At 40.5% G+C, this 22,857-nt stretch overlaps 1 protein-coding gene across 1 annotated transcript in view; it reads left to right on the top strand.

Moving 5' to 3' along the window:
- The window catches only part of DEPDC1B (DEP domain containing 1B), a 222,438-nt gene that overhangs the window by 71,635 nt on the left and 127,946 nt on the right, over positions 1-22,857 (top strand). The window contains exons 3-5 of the mRNA XM_069222516.1: positions 2,011-2,146; positions 10,110-10,237; positions 14,638-14,768. Coding sequence (XP_069078617.1) covers positions 2,011-2,146; positions 10,110-10,237; positions 14,638-14,768 — 395 coding nt within the window. The remainder of the gene's footprint in view (positions 1-2,010; positions 2,147-10,109; positions 10,238-14,637; positions 14,769-22,857) is intronic.

Genomic DNA, 22,857 nt, shown 5'->3' with positions numbered 1-22,857 from the left:
TCTACAAGTGTGTTTTTATTACATCTATGTAGAGTAGCTAAAAGTAGTAACCATCACAGAAAAAAGTCTTAATTTTGGGGCCAAGCTTTGGCACTTGGCTTGAACCTTCCCTGCATGTCACTGATTATTAGGTTCATGACGTTTTGAGAGCTGTGGTGAATGTCATCTCATGTATTGTATGGTATAGGGTGATCCATAGTGGGATAGGAGCTGTGGGATCACAGTGTATTCCAAATCGAGCTTATTGTTGCACAGTATTAAGGTAGCAATGCTAGATTTCGCCTGGCCCATTTCAGATTCTTGCACAGAACACATGCAGTAAATCCCAAGAATTCAATTTCTTCTATACTGTCTGGGAAACCCTCGATATAGTGGGAAGAGGCAGCTGGGTTTTTACACATGATATGGACAAATAGAGTAGGTAAACTGGTCTTGGAAATGGTCGTCATTTATTCCCTTTGGAACTCCTCAGTGCATGCGAGTTTGCAGCCGTTCTTCAAAATAAAAAAGCAAATGCATCATAATCTGATGCCACTGGGCCTGGTCCTTGCGCAGCTGACAAATAGCAATCCTATAAATGCAAGAGAGGGGACTTGTGTATGATCTGTGCTGGTGCAGGTATCTTGCAATTAGGCCTCCATGAACAGTCCCGTGCGGTTGCAGTGTGCAGCTGTGCCAAATACGATGATCACCTGAATGACTGAAGAGAAAATTCTGTTAAACTCTTCAGTCGAAACAGCCGTAAATGATGAATATTGGTTGCGACAGGAGCATTTGTAGGTGTGATTAACTGGTCTTCTGTCCATTTTGCTTTATGCCAATAGTGCTTCCGTTTCATACCCTTTTATTTTTATTTGTTGATGAACTTTCCATCCATTGATCCTCTATACTTTTGTTGAATGGTTTTGTTTATTGAAACCACAATGAAAAAGTTTTTTTTTTTTTTTTTAAATAAAAAGGGGGATGCTTAGTCTTGAGACTGAACAGGTGATTCTATCTTGAAGGGCCGAAACGCGCCGTTTTTAAATTGCGGAACTAGTGTTTAGTTTTTCAAGGAGAACATGAGGAATATGTATTCCTGCTAGAAAATGTAACAATCCGTGTCTGAACATTTTAGTTGAGGAAACCATACTTGGGTAAAGTAAATTGAAGGTTCTGGAGAAACTAGATTAAAATGACTGAAATGGATAAAGGACCTGATTCATAAAGATATTTGTGCAACTGATCTCATTTTGATACCTTACTTCACAAGTGTGAACGTATGTCATTCACAAAGTGTGACTTTACTTGTAACCGATGTATTGACATGTGAAAGTGCATCAACGTAGGGTTAATAGTCATAGATGTTCTTACTCCCATGTTTAGCTGACTTCCATAAAGGATTCAAGTGTGATTGCAGTTCTAAGAGTGGTACAACAGAGTATTTATCTGGACACAAACAGCTTGAAGTCAATTGTTGTTATCGGTAAAGGGTATCCCTTGCCTTTTCCCACATATGCCCCTGTGCAAAAGGTATATAAAAGAAACATCTTTCTCACTAACATACCATGCGTGCCTCCTGTCGTGGCATCACTCTGCATCCTGCTGTATATACAACCCAGACCCCTACCTCACTTCGGACTTCCTCTTCTCCCCTCCCCACTTCACTTGCTACCTCACTCGTATGTGCTTGGTAATTCAGGCATCCTTAAAAGTGAATTGGGGCAAAATAATGCAAGTCTAGGAAGGGTTCTTTGTAGTTATCAATTTATCAAAATGTCTAAGCCTTGACATTGAATGCCTCACAATTCCTGTACACAAGATTATTGCACCACTGGCTACTACTTCACTGGCATATAATGTTGCTCATGTTTTCCTTCTGGATGGCATTGTCAACAATGCGGAATGATGCAGAAAATTATTTGCCAACAGGGTTACTTGATTTGCTCTTGTTATTAGATAGTTCTTATTAGATAGTTGAAAGACTTCTGTGGAAAAGTGTGGTTATTAATTAGATTCTACATTTTAAAGATTTCCACCATCTTCACCCTTGAAGCCGTATCCAAAAAGGTCCCATTTTCGAGCAGAGGTCCCTAGATTTCCGGACTGGAGTGAATATGAAGCTATAACGTCCAATGATCACACAACCATGAGACCCATTGTAATGGTAAGATTCTCCTGTACGTGTTTCTTTATGTCTTTATTTTTTTTATGTGCAGGGTGGGTGGTAGTTCTTCGATCTAAATCCTAGGTTCGTATAGTTTGCTGCTAGAAAAATTCAATTTGTGTTTAAATGGGAGTAAATGCTTACAACGCAGTACCATTCATTATATACTTGTCTAATTCATTTTTTCTTTTACCTAAAGTGTACCACTGAACTTTGTCAGGGTAAACTGTTTTTAATAATATCATATGCCCATACAGTCTTATCATCCAGAATTTCTGTGTATTGTAAAGCAGTTCGTTTAGGGAGTTTGCAATATAATGTGTCATAAAAACAATCCTATTTGAACACACACTGGCAAAATGAAACTGTTGGTGTATATAGTCCTAGGCTAGTTGGGCTACATAAACATATTTTGTCTTTGTGAAAATAGTTCTGTTTGAGCATGTGCACATATTTGTTGGTATTTAGTGCAAGATTAATTGTGTGCCGTAAGCTTGGTACATAGGTTGGGTTGGTAGAGAAACCAAGATCGCGTGCATCCAGTTGGTTAGTTAAGACGATGTAGGAGACTCTTCTACACTGTGCCTAGGATAGCGGTGTAACACTGGCCCTTGCAAGGACCCCATTTAGCCCAAAGCCTATACATATTTGTGAGATATTGGAGGCTCGGACCCCTTATTCACATTCTGCAGGGGTGAGAGGGTGGCCATCATTTTGCGTTCAACCACTGGCCTGGGAAACTCTGGAGGTGCTTACAGCAGCACTTTCTCATCGTGAGAAACATTTGGCTGCTATCAATTTAGTATTTTTATTGTCCATATGGTGTGAAATCTCCCTAGCCTCATTTTGCTATACTGTTGTAGGGCCTTGGGAATGTGTCTGGGATGATGAGCCAAACTAGCTGTTTGAATGCAAATGCCCCTGTATGCTGAACGTACACGCACCCCAGATCAGAGTGCCAACTGCTAGTAAACTGGTATCCTGACTCTTTCTTTGGGCTTGGCATCCGTCTAATTTAGAGTGCACAGAGGCCTTAGTGATGGAGGAGTGCATAAGCATGCCCTTCTAGCACGACTACGATCTATGCCCTGGGTGAATCACATAAAGCTGGTATAACGCCTCTCATGTAACGTGCTGCTGTTATGTGGATGCTAGATATTTTGTTGACAAGCCACAGGGCCGTATGTGCAGTGAACGTGTAGGGCATGTGCTGCAGTTGGACTTTGTGGTGAAATTCTGAGGACCTGGTAGAGTGGGGATCCATTTTAGATGGCCCCTAGTTGAGCACTGGACAAGATGTAGGGTGTATACAGCTATACCAGATAGTGGAAATGAATTGACTCAATTCCTGTGGCTGGAGGTTTAATAGCAGGACACTGAAGTGAGAGAGGATAGAGGTGAGGCTTCCCTTACAAATTCAATAAAGACTTTCTTAGACCAAGACTGGCTGCTGATTAGTTCAATATTTGCACTGCTGTTTACTAGATGGTGGGGTTGAGGGCAGGGGGTAGGGAGTGGGAGTGTTGTTTTTGTTGCTGATAGTGAGGAATGTTTCAGTTAGGTCCTGTCTTTTTGTCATTTCCTGGTTACTGCTTCAGGAATGCTGATAACAGCCAGGTGCAGAGATCTCATTCTTCGTCAAGCCCTTGTTTTTAATATTCTTCTTGGAGTCAGCATCCTTGCTACCAGCTGTGAGAGCCATCACTTTGCACAAAGGCTGTGTTGGAGGAACAGCCAGAAAAAGTGTTTAAAAAAAGAAGCAATACAAACCTGTTCATATACTCTCGCTGGAAAATGTGTATAAAAGTGGAATCCAAATAACCCAACCATGTTCAAGTTCAAAGTTGTTCATGGCCAAGGAGGAGAGTGCTGTAATGAGAGCTCGCAGGACTGCTATGTGACTAGAGCTAGTGTTTGCCTGACAGACAATCTCCCAGAAGTGAGGGGATATCACCTGTAGTCTACTTCCTACTGGAAGAGCGGAGTGTCTGCCTAGAGCTTAGAAAGCCTGACTTCTGCTGAGAGATGGAGTGAGTTTCCCTGGCCCTGGAGGAGGAAAGAATCTGACCAGGAGGTGAAGTCCAGCATATTCTTGCTCACTCTGTGAATAGCCACAGACTGCAAAGGAGCGAAGCCAAGAATGGCGTGGAAGGAGTCCCCAGTGTTCCTAAAGAGGTCTGGTCATGAACTGCCTTCCATAAATACAAAACATTGAGTAAGATCGGCTGTCAGTGTGCCAGAGACCAGTGTTGTCAACAGTTGTCATCTGCGTTGGAAAACTCAGAGGTGTGATCCCTGATTAGCGTGGAAGCCCCCCACGTTTACTACTCCATACTACTGTTCTGCACCCAAGTCTAAGATGGCCTCAGCTGTTGAAGATCAGTGTGGACTCGGGAGCTGCTATGATCAGATCGCCAGGTAATGACAGATGGTTCAAGGGCCACAGGACCTCTGCACGTGCCCATCACTCACTGCCTCCGACTGCAGCAACAGGCAGGTAGCTGTGGGTTTGAGAACTGAGAGAATAAGAGACTGAACCATAGACCGAGGTTTGAAGACCAAATGCACACTTTAGAATTAGTGACCACAAGTAGGTGAATGCGACCTGAACTGCTAAGCTCATCTACATCTTGGGGGTGATTTGAAAATACTGCACCTGTACCTCATCAGTGCCTTAGATGATAGGGGTTGTAGCGCTGGGGACTTTGGGTTGCTCATGTACTTTGAGGCAAAGGGTGCATTCTTTGATTATGAGGCGTAGAATAAAGGACAATACTTTTTTCAAGACAAAAATGGTGTGAGGAACATCTCTGAAGATGGTCCACACCAGGACTTTATGTACTGCTTATATGCTGACCCTGATGTGACAGGCCATGACATGGTAGTATGGATGAGAGATTTTGGCTTTTCTGCAGCTTTCTCTTTCAAAGTGCATTCTAACTTCACCTAAAACGGTAGAGTCCTGGCTCCCTCAAGGAAGGAATACGGAGTCTTGCTCTCTCTTCAAAATTCTAAAGTGAGGCCTGTGTTATTCCTGGCTCCTGATCTAGCAGACGTCTTCCCACTGTACCTCTGAACGACAGGATTCATTCTCATCGGCTTCCAAGTTAACTCACTTAATGGTGCTGTTAGCGCACATGGTCCTTAGTAAGTAAACTTACAAGGGGACGTGTATAGGTCGATGAACCTTTTGATTCGCATGGAGTATCCTAGCTAGGCTAATGGCAGTCACACTAATGATTAATACATAATTCAATAAACATTAGTCATTATCGTCAATGAATCCCCCCATAACCCTCGAGTCATGAATAACCACAACTCACTAATACGTTTTAGTAGTTTTGGGCCAGATGTATCAAACAGTTTTGCCCATTTTGTGTCTATGGGAAAATGTGTTCATACATATGGCCCTTTATTCCCTATTAGTTACAATACTAATTCATGAAAATTATTTCAACTTTATTCGAGTCAGCAAATCTGTATTAATTCATTAGAAGGCGCCAAAAACATAGCCTAATCAAAACTTGCATCAGAGTACATTCTAAAGCAGTAGCATAGGTCAATAATCTAATCAGGAATGAATAAATTGGCATGAGTAGCCGAGTTCAGCAAATCAGTTTGTCAATCATTTGTTTCTGTGTTTGTCCATGTCATAAGGTAGAAATCTCACCTAAACCAGATTAGCATCAGCACGTGGGACTTCATGCGAAAACAATTTAGAACATGAATTTGTTAAAAATCTAGCTAAGGGAAAAACAATTTAAAACAGCACAGTTGGTACCTAGAAAGAAAAGGCACAAAAGTTAATTCAGTCACATTGTCCTATCTACCTATCCTCTGTATAGATCAGCAACAAGTCAGTCTTCATCCTCAGGTCATCAATCGATCAGCATCACATCAGGCTCTCAAGAACTTGAGCCCAAAGACAGAATCTCGAATCTTCTTCAATCTCGCATCAATTTCGGAATATGGTCTTCTCTGCACCTAACATCTCTGAAGTTTTCCCTGTTTGTCACAGCTTTATATCAAAGTCGTCCAGACTATCCCTCAATTCCTAATTGGTCAGTTAATCACCAGTTATGACTCTATCCAATTGTATATTTACTCCAAATCTATGAATTTTAATATTGTACAGTTCTCAGATTGTTGATTGGTTCACTTTGCGATGTTCTCACCATCTGGCTCGTCAGGTAGCGAAAATGTTGCATCTTCTTCTCCAGTCAGTGTCTCTAATGTTAGACTCCTGGAAAAGTATTCTTTGAGCGCTTTACACAGTAGTTGATACATCATAGTTTCCATCGTCTCCTGTCCGTCGGTTCATGCAAAGGTTTCAGCTAAACAATTTTTATTAAACAATAAGAAGTTCATGGTTAGTCTGATTTGTCAATATCTTTCATTGAACGTTAATATTCAGCTTCTGCACGAGGCCTGGCAAAACTAGGCCACAACTTTGACTAAGTTAAGCTCTACAATATAATGCAAAACATGAGTTATATCTCTCAATATGACATACTACTACGTTATTCTAATACATTTTCAATATTTCACATATGCTAGTCGTTCTTTTAATAAAATACGTGAATCTTGGTGATCGCTCTCCGAGGGCACGTTTTCAAATGTGCTCATTATTTTTCTACACTAATCATTTTCTACATTTTTAATTATTCAAAATACATAAATATTCCTCTGAACAACAGGCTTTGTTCTCATCGGCTTCCAAGTTAACTTACTCAATGGTGCCAAGGTTTTTTTTTTTTTTTTTCCCCAAAGTAATTTTTATTGGCTTCAGAATTAAGATTCAAAAGTAGTCTGCTATTAGTCTAAGTTCACATCAAGATAACATTACGCAGTTAACATCTAATAATACAGAGCATGCTTCAGTATTCCATCAACATTTTACAGGGAGGAACAACCCAAAAATTCGGTTGGGGCGAGAGGTGGGGTCTCTTGTCAGTGTATTAGGCTACACTGCATGTTTTGTCAATGGACACCAAATACTGCTGTTCTTTCACAGTTTCCACACCAGGCTATATTGGAGCACCAATCTTCAATTCTTGGTACAGTGGTGTTGCTCCATTGTCTAGCAGTGTCACTTCTAGCAACCTTCGGTAACTCATCCAATATTAATTTGATTTACGTTGTGGATTTTCAGTTAAACCAAAATACCCAAGATAATCAGTTTCAGAGACAAATCCACTCCCATCTCTGAGATGGGAGACAACTCGTCTTTGTCTTGAGCCCAGAAACCATGGGTGGCAGGGATATAGTATATGAAAAATAAATACCTACCACATCTCCTCAGAATGGATAACACCATGTCTTTACATATTTCTGCATTTGTGTGCTTGTATTAAACATTGTGAAGGGTCTTTAAGTGCACCAACCTAAAGCCAGTATGTGTTGCCAGTTATTTGATCTACGTTAGTGCCTCCTCCCATTCAGAGACCTTCAAGGGGCAGAGGATTCCTGAAGTCACCACCTACACTCCCTCCTCAAACCCCTTAATCTAGCTCTGAAATGATCCAGGGTATTTGGATAATTAAGTATCCTGTAACCTACGGAGACTGCCATATTGACTTCTTGGCAATATGTTCAGCTAAATCTGTGCACTGTTGGTGAGCAGCTGTGGATGTCAGTCCTTTCCAATATATTTCCTTAACGCATGAGTGCGCTGTAACTAACAGGGCTTATTGTCTGCCTATCTAAAGTCAGTGCAGTAGTGGCTGAATGTATTAAGTCCGTCTGAACCCCAATGTGCCTTTAGTTAATTGTTTTAATTGTGGACAGGCAAATAGTAGAAGTTTTAAACTTTCACAGTGTCTACCCCGTAGGGGATACAGATGTAATTTTACATGTTACTAATCTGTCATGATTCAGAATACTCAGCGATGCCAATAGGTCAAAATAAGCACATTTTCCACATAATCTTCAACCTTTGCCATTGTCTGTGGAATTCCCACAATCTGCATGTCATTACCCCCTGAGAGCACCTCTTAAGTCCTCACTCTTTACTTTTATCACTGCTGACACTTTTTCCACTCGAAACTATTTTTCGTTCTGCAAGTTGGCTCTGCCTTCTGTATCTGGGACTCTACTTTCCAATTGTTCCAGATGAGTGTCATGCTTATCTATTCACTCCTCCATATGATCTAGACGGATTGTTAGAGTGTTTACTCTGGAATAGATTGTACTGAGACTGCATTTCATGTGTGCTAGAAAAGGCTTAATGTTCTCAGTAGGAGAGGCCAAGGCTACATCAGGTTTGGGGTGCACTGCTTATCTTGGACAGCTTTTGTGTCAAACTGGAGTTTGGACTAATATCCGTCCTGTTTATCTATGTTGTCACTGTTGCCTAGCTAACTTTCAATTCACTCTGTTAAGTGCCTTAATATTAAGGACACATATATTTTACTCTGCTTTCCAGCAAGGCAATCAAACTATAGTTGCTAAGATTCATTCAACAGGGAGGTATTGTGGCTTCCCAACCACTGTTCCATAATTTTACAGGTTTGCATTAAATCTCGCAAAGCTGGAAGCATACAAGCAGTCAGGAATCTTGTTTGACATTCACTTGCCAGTTGGCTGACTCAGTGCAAATAATATTATCCTTTATCTCCCAGTGAGTATTCTGTCAGTACACTAATGTGTTCCATTCCATCCAGTGTTCCTCAATTATGACTTGGGTTGGAACCACTGTACTAGGGGGCTAACAGCGTAATGTAGAGCCGAGGGGAGAATAGTCAAATGGCACCAGTATACCAATGCTGATGTACCATCTTTGCAGGGAGATAACCAATTACTCTTTCTCTATGTGGATAACTGCATTTAGGACATTGAACACAATATGGAGAATAGTCCAGTTATCTAAGTCAACCAGTAAGAACATTTTACCCATAGATGAATGTTAAATGGTTTTCCCTATTAATGCTGCTGGTTGTTCTCGGTTAATCCACAATAGCATGTCTTACAAAGCTATGGGTTCATGTTAGGAGCTATCTCATTTCCTGACAGTCCTCATCCTGATTGGCTACTACTGCTGTTTCAAGGGGGGGACTACAAAGTGGAATTTGAACCCGTGTGCAGTGTCTGCATCAAGAAGCTTGTCAACAATGTTAGTAATTTCTAGTTGTGAAAGTTCAATACACCCTTTCAGAAGACCCTCTTCATGGCTCAGACAATTGTTGAGGGTCGACACGTTTTGTCAGAAACAAAACTGGTGGTCCCTAACACTTCCGGCATACATAAGAAAATTAAACATAAGAACAAACATGTAATGCAGAAGTAGTTCCATGCCTATTTTGCTAGTCTCTCAGAATGGCCTTTTTGTATTTAATAACATAGCTAATTTAAGATGTACTCTTGTTCAAAAACCAAAAGGAAACTGTAGCTGTGCCCCTAAAAGAGGTTTCCCAGAAACACTAGACTCTGTTTTTTTTTATTACTAATTGTGAGCCTGTAATGCTGTTGACTAATGCAGAAACACTACATACTGTTGGTGATTAGAGTGTACACTGAATGTTTGTAACTAGACTTGTGAATGTCCTATAGCAATACATTCTATCGCTTATAGACAGCACAAAGGGACAATTACGTTTTTATGTTCTCCTTGAGAATTGTATCACGCAAGTGCTTCGTGTGTAAGTTCATCTATGGGAGAGATGGGTCATATTGATTTTCTTAGAACTTTGTTTTAAATGGTTGATTTAGTATGGCATTCACACCATGGCTTGACAATGATAGGCCACCAGTTTACTCCACAAACTGATAGAAATGAAAAATGACATCTTTTTCAGAAACATGGGTTACATAGTTTTATTTAAATATTTATATTACATGAGGCTTAACCCCTAAGGAACCTTAAGTCTATTTTATTTTAGCACTACTCTGTTCTTAAAGAATGATTTATATTCAGTTATTTTAAAGTTGTATTTTTCTCCAAATACTTGTTTTACCTGTCCCATAGAATTCTGAAATGTGGTATAAACGTCACAGCATTGCCATTGGAGAAGTGCCAGCTTGCAGGCTTGTACACCGGAAAACATTAACAGAAGCTAACTTAGAAGAAATATGGAAGACAATGACCATGACGCAGTATGTGGATTTTATTTGTCATTGTTTTAAGCAACCCATCTACACCATGGTGACCACTTTGATATATGTTAGTACTAGTTTGTTCATATTTACTAGCCTTTGTAAGATCTTGCAGCTGCAATAAGATGACTTACTGCAGAAAAAACAATTTATTTATAAATGTGTTTGACTGTAACTTGACCCAAAAGAGGAGTGTAGAGTAAATCTAACAAAAGAGAAAGGCAAAAGCAGTCAGATTAAAAATTGAACTAAATCACTTGAGACAAATACTTTAAATGGTATCCACTGTCTAACAGAATGGTGATGATCACAGTTTTTTAGGCATTGTGTTTACCTTCATCCTCTTCTAATTAAGTTTAAAGGGATTATTAATCACTTATTATGGCCCTTGTCTGAAAGTTTATATCCCATTAAAATCTGAATTCTTGCATTGTTTGCAGAATATTATGTTTGAAAGCCAGTATATCCCTTAAGCCATGAAGGTAACTCACGTTACACAAGTACACCTTGATATTACATGACTAAACTTTCCAAATAAATTGTAAAATGTTCAAAAAATATTTTCAATTGCAGGGCAAGCCGACGGGAAATGTCGAGCCTTGTAGATCTGTATGAACCTGTATCAGGTTGTTGCAGTTAAAGTTAAAAAATTACTTTTGCGTATAGTAATATTAAGACTTTTTGTGGCTTACCTCCCCACCAGGGTTTGCCTACCTTTCATGAATAAAATGTGGATTAATCAATAGAAAAGCTCAGAATCTGAAAGTGCTATTTACAAGTATTTGACCTTTCCTGTGGTAACAGGCACGGGCCCTAATAAAGAAGGCCAGAAGGAATCTCAGCAGTTGTTTTATTTTATTATTTTTACCTCTGAACAGCAGGTTGATGTTGTTGTCTTTCAGTTTCAAGAAATTAGAGCTCATCCACTGGTGAGTGGCATGAAGACATTCTTGATAGCTGGAGCATGGAACATTCTCATCCAGAAGCTTTTTCAACAGAGTATCTTCTACTTGAGTCAAAACAGAGCATCCTTCGGGTCTACGCTGTGCTAGTGGTTTGACATACATCTTAAACATTGTTGCAATGAGTGAGCATTTGGTACCACTCATTGTACAGCAAGACTTGCAGATCTGAAAAGGTGGTGCTGTTAAGGATTGATTTCTTTGCTTCCTCGAAGTTTAGTCACATTCCCCTACTTCTTAATATTACTCCTCCTCTTACCCCTCCACCCCCAAATCTCGTTATGGGGCCATTTCAGTCTACTGTCTAAAATGCAGTGTATAAATCTTATACGGCCACCATCTCCGTGTCTCCAAATATGTTTCTTATCTCTTCCACCAGCATGGTCTCCATTTCTCCTGATAGGATGAGCACTGCCTGACAAACTGCTTTCTACAGAACTCACACACACACACACACACACACACACGTTCTGAACCTTGAGGTGGGCCTTTTGGGAGGCTTTTATCTTTTGAAGTTTTGAAATTAAAAAGATCACTAGCTTCTTAAAGTCTTGTGTGAGAGTCTCTTCTTGTACAAGAAAAGGGCTGTATAAAAATGTATATATGTATTCAGTCAATGGGGTTTTGGAACGGTTACCCAGGGAGTTGGTCACCTGTAACCTTTGAGTGCAGCAATACTTATCACACATATTAGGATTTGTGTTTTTGGACTAGTTTATGAAGTACCAGTCGTTAAAGTGTATAGTTCAAAAGTGCACCATTAATTGAAAGTGACAACCTGAGGACTTCCGTGTCGTATCAAGTTGATAGAAAATGGTGCCAAAGGGCACAAACTAAAGGAACACAGCAGGTGTGGGGAGGGGTGGATGAGGAGTAAGTAATCAACCTAAAAGCAAATTTGACCAAAAAATCTAGACAGCCTGTGTGACAGCTGCTTACTATGAAGTAGGTGCTCTATACACATAAAAACATTGTAATCAGTAACAATACTAGCAATGTGCCTGCACAACTTTGGACTAAAGTCTAAATTTATTTTGCAACTTCTTTTTTTCCTTGCCTTCTTAGTAATTTATAGACCAGTGCAAGGAAATGGTAGCATATTTCCCCAAATCAGTTCAAACTCCTCTGGCTCCTAGTATAAGAACACATCACATTTTAAATCCCTCTCTAGTGCAGTGGTTCCCAACCTTTTGGTTTCTGTGGACCCCCACTTTAACATTAATGGAACCCAGGGACCCCCACTGAATCATCATGGGAATCCGGGGACCCCCGTCTGAGTCATTACTGGAAGCTGGGGACCTAATTTGTCAATATTTGTCAATATTTGTCAATATTTGTTAATATTTGTTAATTTTCTAGGCTCTCGCGGACCCCCTGAGAAGGCTTCGCGGACCCCCAGGGGTCCCCGGACAACAGGTTGGGAACCACTGCTCTAGTGCATAAATATATCATTATCCCAGATTCCTGATCTCCAATGTCTATCACGACCTCCCGTCTCACATGCTTAGATATGCCTCACTTCATTTTTCTTGAGGTTCCTTTCTTAGGTTTCGCTTGCACGCATGCTTGTAAAATCTTTTCTTAGTAAAAAAAACTTTAAAGGGGCTTGAAACCAGACCCTTACTTACCATTGACTTACTCTGTCGCTCTGATTTACCTGCTTCGGATTGGCCAGCATGTCGTCTTCACGTCACTTCCTTTAGTTGTCTTCATTTTCTTCGTCACCCTTGCCGTCGACTTGCCTTTTCACCAAGTACTCCTTCTGGCCTGTTCCTATTGGACACTGGCCAGTGTCCTTCCTCTGACTGCGATGCTGAAGGTACTTCTTTTTTTCTTCTTGCACGCTGTCTTCTTTCTTCGCTGCTGTTGTCCCTGTCTTCTTTGCTATCTTTTTTTTTTTCGTCCAGCATGCCGTCTTATTACTTCGCTGACATCTTCTTTTTTCGATGCCTTTTTCTGTTGTCCTTCTTTGTTGCCGCTGGTCTTCTTTTTTCCTTTCTTCGTACCGTCTTCTATTGTTTCCTTTACCGCAAGCCGTCTGCACTCTTCTCACGTGTTCTCCTATCTTCTCTCTTCTCCTGTCTTCTTTCTCTCTTCTCACGTGTTCTCCTGTCGTCTTTCCCTCTCCTCCTGTCTTCTTTCAATCTTCTCCCGTCTTCTCTCGTCTTCCCTCTCCTCAGGTCGTCTGTCTTGTCACGTCTTCTTCTGTCTTCTTTCTTCTAACATGCATGCCAGTTCGTTTCGCCTTTGTCTTTTTTTTCTATGTAACTGGCTTACAAATATTAGAAATATGTTATGTTTGTTTTTAATTTAATAAAACAAACATTTTTATAACATTTCTCTAATATTTGTAAGCCAGTTATAAGTCTAGAGCTGGAGAAAGACTCTGCTCGGCTGCTACATGTAAACTCTGGAGTTCTTTACCTGTGCCTCTGTGTTTCTTATCTTTCTATCTTCAGGAAGAGATTCAAAACCTGTCTCTTTCTATAGTTACCCAAGTGGAAGATACCTCCTAATTCTGTGCCCGAGCTTTAGTTTCATAAAGCTTCGACGAAGCTAACACCATGTGGCTGCTATCTTGGAATAATATTTATGTCTTGTTGAATACAGTGCTGTGATTCCCGTCAGTTACGTTGCAGATAGACTCAACATGATGGCTGTTTTGGAACTGTAAACTATAATAAACAGTGGTAAAAAACTGAATTCCAAGGTGGTCTCACAAGTATTCTACATGAAATGTGTAGCTGGAAAGCAAAGGGTGTATAAAGAAGGGGAAATGAGGGGCTGTAATGAGATGGAGTGAATGTGTGGACAGAGAGGAGTGATCACTGGGAGGGGGGGTGTTCTGGAGGGGATGCAAAAACCAGCACACAAGTAAAGAGAGGGCGTAACCAGATGCTAAAGAAAATCCAAAAGGAAAAACATAAATATGATGTCAGCATTTGGAGGAATACAGTTTTGTCGATTTTGCAAAATGTTTGTCTTGTGAAGTTGTTTGAATAAAGAAGCAAAATAATATTACATAGGTGTATAAAGCAGATGACAAGATGTAAATTGGCTTGCCCTTCATTGGCTTGTGATGCACAGTCCTATCCAGTGTTAAAGATATCCACATGAATAATTAATATATAATCAGTCTTGATGACATTCATTTACAGAATCTGTAGTTGATCCTGATTTTGTGGCATGCATTTGCCGATGTAGGGCTTATGGTGAATATTTGTGTAATACGAGGGTGCATTTTGGGCACTTCAAGATATACCAGGTAATCCTGGAGGCTTTAATGCTCACCATGAGACATTAATTCATCAAGGAGTTCTTCAACATTTGATGTAGGTCAGGAGATCGCATAAGTGAGCAGCCCCATGGTGGCAGTGTTTGAGTGTTTGTGTAGCTTCTCACAATGTGTTCTTATCTGACTTTTTTTTCCCTGAACAGTTTACAGAAAATCTTGGGACTGGATTCCATGGAAGATGTTTTAGATTCAAAGTTTGTTAATCCTAAACATATAATCTACAACGTTTACAACACCAACAAGCAGGGAGTTGTAATTTTAGAAGACAAATCAAGTGAGTGGCAATATATCAGCAATGTTTTTTTCACTGCAATAAATGTAATTGAGCACTTCTGTTTTATTCAGCCAGCAAAAGTTTTGAAAAATTGTGGGAAATATGACTGCTTGTTAAACAAGTTTATTTTTTTTAAATATGTTTGACACAGACAGCAGTTCTTCTTGTGCATCTGTATTTTTGTGTAACTTGCAGCATGTCTTTATGCAATCGGTTTCAGTTATCTTTTTCAGGCACTCTGAGTAAATCTTCATTCTAAATGTATCCAGCATGTTAACAGTGTGTACTGTCTGACTCTGGTCTCATGTACAATTGTGTCCACACAAATGAGGTACCCCCACGATAAAAATGGTACCTCACTTGTGTGGGTAGATCGGGCATAAGAGGAAGTCCCTCCATGAGTCAGGGGTCTGTGCAGCAACGTGAACTTGATCGAAGAGGTGGGGGTGTAAGCACCTCTGCCCATCCCCTGGGCTGCATTTGAATGTATTGGCTGGATGTCTTTTGGGGAGCTCCATCGTTTTTCATAGCTTTTATTTAGTTGAAGACCGGGGCCTCCATGGCCAGAGGTTGACTTTCCTCCGGCATTTGGTCTTCTGACCCCCCCCACAAGGGTGACACTTAGGCTGTTTAGCGAGCTGTTGTATAGTGCTTTTATATGTTGTACCCATGATCCTTCTGAGACTGCAATATGCCTGATACAAGTAGGGGATCTTAGTTTGTTGATGTATTTCCAAAAATGTACAAGGTCTTTTTATTGTAACATTTGATATATTTTCAGCCATCCATTTTATTCAAAGCTTTTTTTTTCTTTTCCTCCCAAGTTGTTTTTTATATGTTTTGCACATGTTAAGCATAGACGTCCCGGAGTTTACTGTGGTATTTAACGTGTGAGCACAGGTTACCCTTCCTAATGCTCTTTGTGCAGTAATGATGGCTCTGTTATACTGCTGTCGAGGCTGCCCCACCATAAAGTTCTTGGAGCATTGTAGGATGGCCGCGGGTTCCAGCAAGCGGTCCCTTAGTATGTTAATTAGGCCATCCTATCTATGGTAGAAATCTCACTGGACTTTGGAGGTGATCCCTGAGGTCACGGCTTATAGCAATTTACCCACCTTGGGAGTGTCTGATGGTCGCCATTTAATTCTCCTGACTAGCTTGAAAGCTTTGGCCTGCATAGATCGTCCCACTACTTGGAGACTGACAACCATCACCACATTTAGACTGAGCGTTATGGTCAGGGGATTGTGGTCGCTTTCAGGGCAGTCCGGAATCTTCAAATTAAGCAAGTGGCTGAAAAGAAAATGTAGTCAATGGTTGAAATCCCTCTAAATGTGGCAGAAAACTGTGCATGAGAGTCGTGTGCTTGAGAGATATGTTCAGCAGAATGTAGATTGTAATTAAACAAGAGATTGCGCATCTTTTTGGTTTTACATAAAAAGGCATTAATGCTCCCCACTGCCCTGACGTTAAAGTCTGCTACTATCAGAATTTTGTGTGTGATCAATTCCAAAAGGAGATCTAGGCTGTCATGTTGAGATTTGATGGCAGGCAGTTTGGATGTTTTGAATGCATTATGGTAGCAATTTATTAAAAGGAGAGGGGTGTTTTTGTTGCTACATTTTATGCCAAGAATTAGCACTGCCTGCTAGGCTGAGGACCTTTGATTAAAAGGCACAGCCTTGACACTGAAGTTAGAGGATGTCACTCCTGTCCAAATAGGTCAGCACAAGTTTGCGTGTCAAAATTGACCTAAGGCCCACCATATTCCAGGTTGTAATTGTGAGTTTGGACCCTAGTTTTATGAATGTGCTTGAGGACAGCCTTGGGGGATCAAGCTAGGAGCATTTGTCTGACATTCCTCTGCGGGTGGGTTCCCGGATGGTGCCACCTGTTAACTTTGTTATTGCTGCCAGTCCTGCATCTTGCCCATCTGTGGTTGTTGATGCATGAGACTTTGATACTATTTTCAGCTTTTGACATGCTCGGGAGCCAATCATGGGTGGGGGTCCCATGCTCCCCTCAGCACGCTGGTGTGGGAACTCCGAATGTCTTGCTGTAGCAACACTTGGGGAGCTGTAACATCACATGGGGAGAGAACGTTAGAATGTATTTCAGGGTCACTCTGGACTTTTGATGCAGCAGGTCAATCATTTGCTCTCCAAATGTATCATTGAGTGGGCATCTGTGAGAAATTGGTTTGCTGGTTGAAAGGGTGTGAGCCCTTTTCAAGTAACAGCCATAATCCTTGTCCGGGTGCACCACAAAGGTCACTAAAGTAACCTGTTCTTAATCCTCTGGTAGCGTGGCACAAAAGCATTCAGGCATAACTTAGGGGCAATGTGTAAAGTATTTATGCAGCACACAAACCATAATAAGGCGAAACCACAACACAAGCGTAATTCTACACAAACTTAAAAAAACAGAGTAAAATGTATTAAATAAAATAAGACACAAATGACAAAAATCCAATCTGTAGAACTGGAGGTATTGAATTTTAAGGATTTGGAGCCAAAAGGTAGAAAGTGCCAACTTAGGGTATCTGGGCACACTGGACCGAGACAAAGCGATGGACCGCAGGCCGGGCACAGGAACGGGTTTGGATCACTCAGGATTGTACCTTCTGACTTAGGTGCACAGTCTGGGTAGAGTTGCTTTGCGTTCCCTTGCATCACTTCTGATGTGCTGTGCGGTCGGGCTTTGCTTCACTTGGCGTCTATTTTGGTGAGGCTGGAAGCTGTGAGGTGATGCTTTGATTTTAAAATTATGGCAAACCACAACTCTTCGGTGGTCACTTCCAAAAACAAAATACCTCATTTAAATTTTGGAGGTGACCATGGATGAGTTTGAGTGTGCCGTAATTTTAAAATAAATACTTTAGGAAGTTGGTACATTGGAAAATATTGGTGAGGTCTTTTCAAGTGTGTGAGATTAGGACACTTATTAATAGGGTCGGGGAAATATCCATTCCTAAATACCCCCTGTAGAGAGTATTTGAATATTTTGTCCCCATAAACAGAGAGTAGAAAGTATTCATTGGAGAACCCTTGTTTCTCCCTTGGTCTAGGGCACATTGAGGTAGCAGGATAGACACTGCGTTAAAACATAGTGTAGTGGAGAATGATATTCCAAATATTTCCCATCGAGGAGAAAGGGGTTGGTTGGTGACCATAATTCATTGGCTATATCATCACCTGCTGAGATCATAAGACAGAATATTCGAGAAGTGATAGTTAAATTGTCTTGAAGGTGGATTTTATGTGTAGTGTCCACTGAAACCTGTTGACTAATTTCTAAAGGCACGTTCTGCGATGCACTGGCAATCTGTAAATGTTGTTTAATGAATCTGTGGAGACCTGGTGACATAAAAAGTAAATGTTGGTTTATGAAGACCAATTGTATTATCTCATACGATCTCCCTAATGAGATATATTGTGTGTGTGTGTATCTATATATAAGTGTTGTATTTTAAACTGTGAATGTGAAAAGTTCATATATATACATAAATCTTCAGTGGTATGTGATTGTGTTAGAATTGGTGTTGGGTATATATGCACAGTGTGTGTATTGATGTGAGAAGCGTACCTAGGAGAATTGAATATGTTTCGGTTCATAAGAGTGATGGTGGTGTTTATTGCATATAATCAGGGGTTGAGCATACACTTATTCCTGTACCTTGATCACTGGCCACTGATGGCTGGCTCGACTGAGTCAGTTGCATACCACCACTCTTTAGGTGAAGTATCCTGGCTTGAAAGGAAGGACTGGCTCCAGTACGCCTTTCCTCCACCATCTCCTGCCTTGGTTTTTGAGAAAGATCAGGACAAACCAGGCTCGAGTCAATCTCATCACCTCTGATTGGGCCTGGAGAGCGTGGTACCCAATGCTCTTAGGTCTGATCATATGCTCTCTAAACGCCAGTCTCAGCAACCTGTTAGGGTTATCCATCCGAGTCTCCGCAACTTAGACTTCCATGCTTGGAGAGGGAGCAGAGGCATCTGAATATGTTTAACTTACTGACCAAGGTGGTTGTCATCGATGTAGCCAAAAGTCTCAATTAAATCTAGCTGTCCTGAGCGTAGAGACACGTTTGTCACTGGGTTTGGTACCCAAAACTCTTATGATGTCATTTTGTTTGTTTTTTTGTTAGCCCAGCAAGAACTTTTACTGGACACAGTGTCCGCTCTTTTAGCTTTCTTTTGTGTTTACTTGATCAAACCTTACTGTTTAAAGCACTAGTAGGAATGCATTTTCTAAAGGGTTTGACACACCTTTCTTCTAAGCCATTTCAATATTGATGCCTTAGAGGCACCATAATCTGGTCTTGATATTTCTTATGTGAATGCAATGTGAGTCATTGCATAGCTGTTCCTTGAGAATATTGAGTTTTTTTAATTTTTTAAATTTTTTTTTAAGCATCGTCTGAATTGCCATTGCATCGATAGCTGTGGGGGCTGTCATGCAGCTGGCCATACTCTATATTTTTCGTTGACAGATTGGTGTTGAGAACACAAAGAGCATTCCTTCTCAAAGTTGTGACACTCTTTCACATTGGCCAGTTGATCACTCTGCCAGCATTCTTTTCTCGGCCTCATTCCTGGAAGGACTAAGGGAGGCTTTATTAACTTGACCACAAGAGCGCTTAACTTTTATATCAACCGCACAATGGTTTATCGGGCAGATGATCTTCTTGTGGAATTTTCCAGCTGTGAAAAAAGGCATGACAGTGAAAAAGTGCACCTTGTGAAGGTGGATAGGTTTCTACATCTAAATTTGATATGTACTGGCCAAGAAGCTGCCCCCTGAAGGCGTAAAGGCACATTTAACCAGGGTAAGGGCCTTGCGAATGGCACTGGCAAGAAGGGGGCCTGTTCTAGGCCCGAAAAAACAGGTCTAATGGGAAGGTGAAATCGAACTCTCAACTCACTAGGACTTTTTTTTTTTTGGTCTGAGTCCACTCCTCAGACCCTCCAACTTTGGCAGGTACTGCTACAGCAGGTGTCTCCAACCTTTTCTGTGATATGAGCTGCTTAATAAAAATCATCCCCAGTTACTAATATTAGTAGTGTTATAACAGTGACCACATCGGGCATCATTAAATTTGTGGCCACTATATGCAGTGCAACAGCCGTGCCAGCAGTAATGTAACCACCACTGGCAATTCCAATAGATCTTGCATTAATGGATTGTTGCATGATAATGTGACCCATTAGAACTGAATACCATGAGAATAGAGCTAGAACTTCAGAATAATATTGGTGTAGGTTAAAAGGTAAGTTAACTAGTTACACTGACAAGCTAGACCAAAAAATCCATGTAGGTTAATGACTGCCCTTAGACCATCTTTGCTGTTGCCAGAGAAAAACATCATCTCTCGAAGACCCTTTAATGGCATTCTAATGTTGTGTGTGCCTCTGAACGTTCAAGCTCAGGCAGCTAGACAAAATGATCACAGCTCTGTGGAGTAAGCACTTTTTTTTGTGGAAGCACACAACGTCTGCCCAATCAAAAACGTATTCCTGGCTCCCAATATTTGGGCAGAGCAAAAGCCCCTCTCTAGTGATGCTCACATAATTGTCTGACAGCTGCACTGTCAAGTCAGACCATAAAAAGGCTTTGTTTGTTTCAGGTGCCTCTACGTGGGTAATACGTAACAGCCTTGGCTAGTAATAAGCATCCCCAACCCCACATTGTTTATCACTCAAATATCAGCTTTAAATATATTTTGGAAATCTTAATCTCAATTGCGCAATCTCAATTTTGGTACACATATATTCATCCAACCAAGAAAAAAAATCTACTTTTGGACTGCACACAGTAGTTATTTACTGGTAGCTGGCACTCTACCACTATCTCACAAGCTACTTGTTGGAGAAGCCTATGCTATAGTATCTATTCTAAAGATGTAGAATCTGCAGTTATAAATTTCCATCAGAAGAACACGCAATTTATCTTTCAGTAGCACTCTTTTTGGTATATACTTTATCTACCCGCAGATTCCTCATTGTCCTTCCACTTCCCTGTTCTGTGCAGTGGCCTCCTGGAAAGTCTGAAAAGGTTGCAAGTTACAGATTAGTGCACTGTCACCCACAGTTTGCCTATGCCTGTCTAAGAGTTTGCTGCATCCTTTCTCTTCCAAGACCTCAGAGTGCAGAGGTGGCACTGATATGTGGCTGCGCAGAGTCATAATAGTCCTACAGTGCCACCTACTAGTGCATTGTAGCATTGCTGCAAAATTCTCTACATCCAGTCTGAAGCCTGGGGATATTCTAAAAGTGAGCAGTGTGCTGTTAGAAAAGAGTATCTAGCAGAAGCATTGTTGCAGGAAATAAGCAAGTTGTTTTTTGGTGATATCGCTGCATGCGTTTCTGCTCGGTGGTGTGCTTTCTTTATGATAGTCTTGGGTTTGGTGACAACACTTTTCAGCTATCCTTGTTTCTTTTATATGTAGATTGTTTTATTTGTTCAAAAACGTCTGTCCACTTAGCAGCATAGGGCTCCAATTCCCATATCTTTCGCAGATGAACAATTTTCATGATTCCTCACTTTTGAAGAATTTTAAACGCAAACATTTATTTCATATATCCGTCTGTTTGCTAATGTTTATTTTCTTTAGAGAATTCCTTGTTCTGTATATCAAATGAAAGCTACCATTTTGTAAACTAATTATTTGCTGCATGCAATTACTGATTTCTGTTAGAATGCGGTAACTGTGTCGTTTGATGAATGGAGTACTTAAGCCCATGTGAAACGGTATTCCATATCTTCAAGTAAGAATAATACACAGAAGATTGTTCAGAAGAAAATCAAACGTTTGTTCTATCCTTGTCTAAATGTATAGTTTAGTAAAATGACTTGTCCAAATGAGCAGACCTATTGTTCCTAATTTGGTGGCTGAACTAGATTGAAAATAAGCACATCAAGGTCTCTCATTGTTACTTGTCCAAATGAGTGGACCTGCGGTTCCTAATTTGGTGGCTGAATTAAATTGAAGATTAACACATCAAGATCTTGTAATAACGTTACTGTTTCCATGTTTCCTCAGAGAAGAAACCCATACTTTTCTTTCATTTGTAAGGCAATAACGTTTTCCAGCTGCAGGCTTCATCCAATAGTTTGACCTTAAGGCATGTAATGTTTTCAAGCACAATGAGCCTTGTCCTTGGAAAATAAGTTTTGTCTCCTCCATGCACTACTATAACTGTGTCAGACTTCTGTCATTGGCATTGCATTACATTTTTCACCCGTAATATCCTCCATAAAAAATACATTACACAAACCTCATTGCCCTCTCCACCTGCATACACCTTCCTGTTACACTTACTCCTAGCTAGACTCTTTGCCTGTTCCTCCTCCCTAGAACAGTTAGCAATCCAATCTATCCTTTCTGCAGTTCTCCAGCACTTGTATCTTCCACAACTAATGTCTTTTTCCGCATCATTTAGGTTTTTAAGATGCCTTTTCTCTTATTTTTTTCAATGACTCACTTCACTATCAACCCACTTCATTGGGGTATGTATCCTAAAGGTTTTAAACCTGTCCTTCTTTAGCACAAAAAGAAATCTAAAATTGCACAATTGATTGAATTCAACTACCAACTGATATCCCAAATTATTTATTCTCTAAAACACTAAAAAAAACATTGTTCTATTGGCTCATCCAGTAACTCTCCTCATTCACCTGAAACATCCCTCTGGACCGTCGCTTCCGTCAACTTCACACTACAGAAATGAAACTTAGTATATGTCTGCTTTTTCACCTCTGCAGATTACAATCATCTCTGCTCGATTTTTGATTTGCCTAAACCTCCTAGCAGTGTTGGAGATGTTGACCATGCTTGTGTCCTTGCCTTCTCAAGGATTCGCAGTTAAGATCCTAAAAATCAGAATGTTTTTCAATTTTCCGGTTTTCCTGTTCCTCATTCACTTCTGCCCCTCCCCTGCTTGCCTGTACTCTTTTAAACAGTGTCTTTCTTACCATATTCCTTTCCCTTTACAAAACACGTCTATTTTCCTCACATTTCTGTGATGGAAAATTATGGAATTTGCGTGGAACCACAAACTTCCTTCCTTCCAGCATTCTCCTACGT

Source organism: Pleurodeles waltl, chromosome 1_1 (genome assembly GCF_031143425.1).
Source record: "Pleurodeles waltl isolate 20211129_DDA chromosome 1_1, aPleWal1.hap1.20221129, whole genome shotgun sequence".
NCBI lineage: Eukaryota > Metazoa > Chordata > Amphibia > Caudata > Salamandridae > Pleurodeles > Pleurodeles waltl.
Note: the sequence above shows the minus strand (reverse complement) of the source record. Positions and strands in the feature narration are given on the sequence as shown.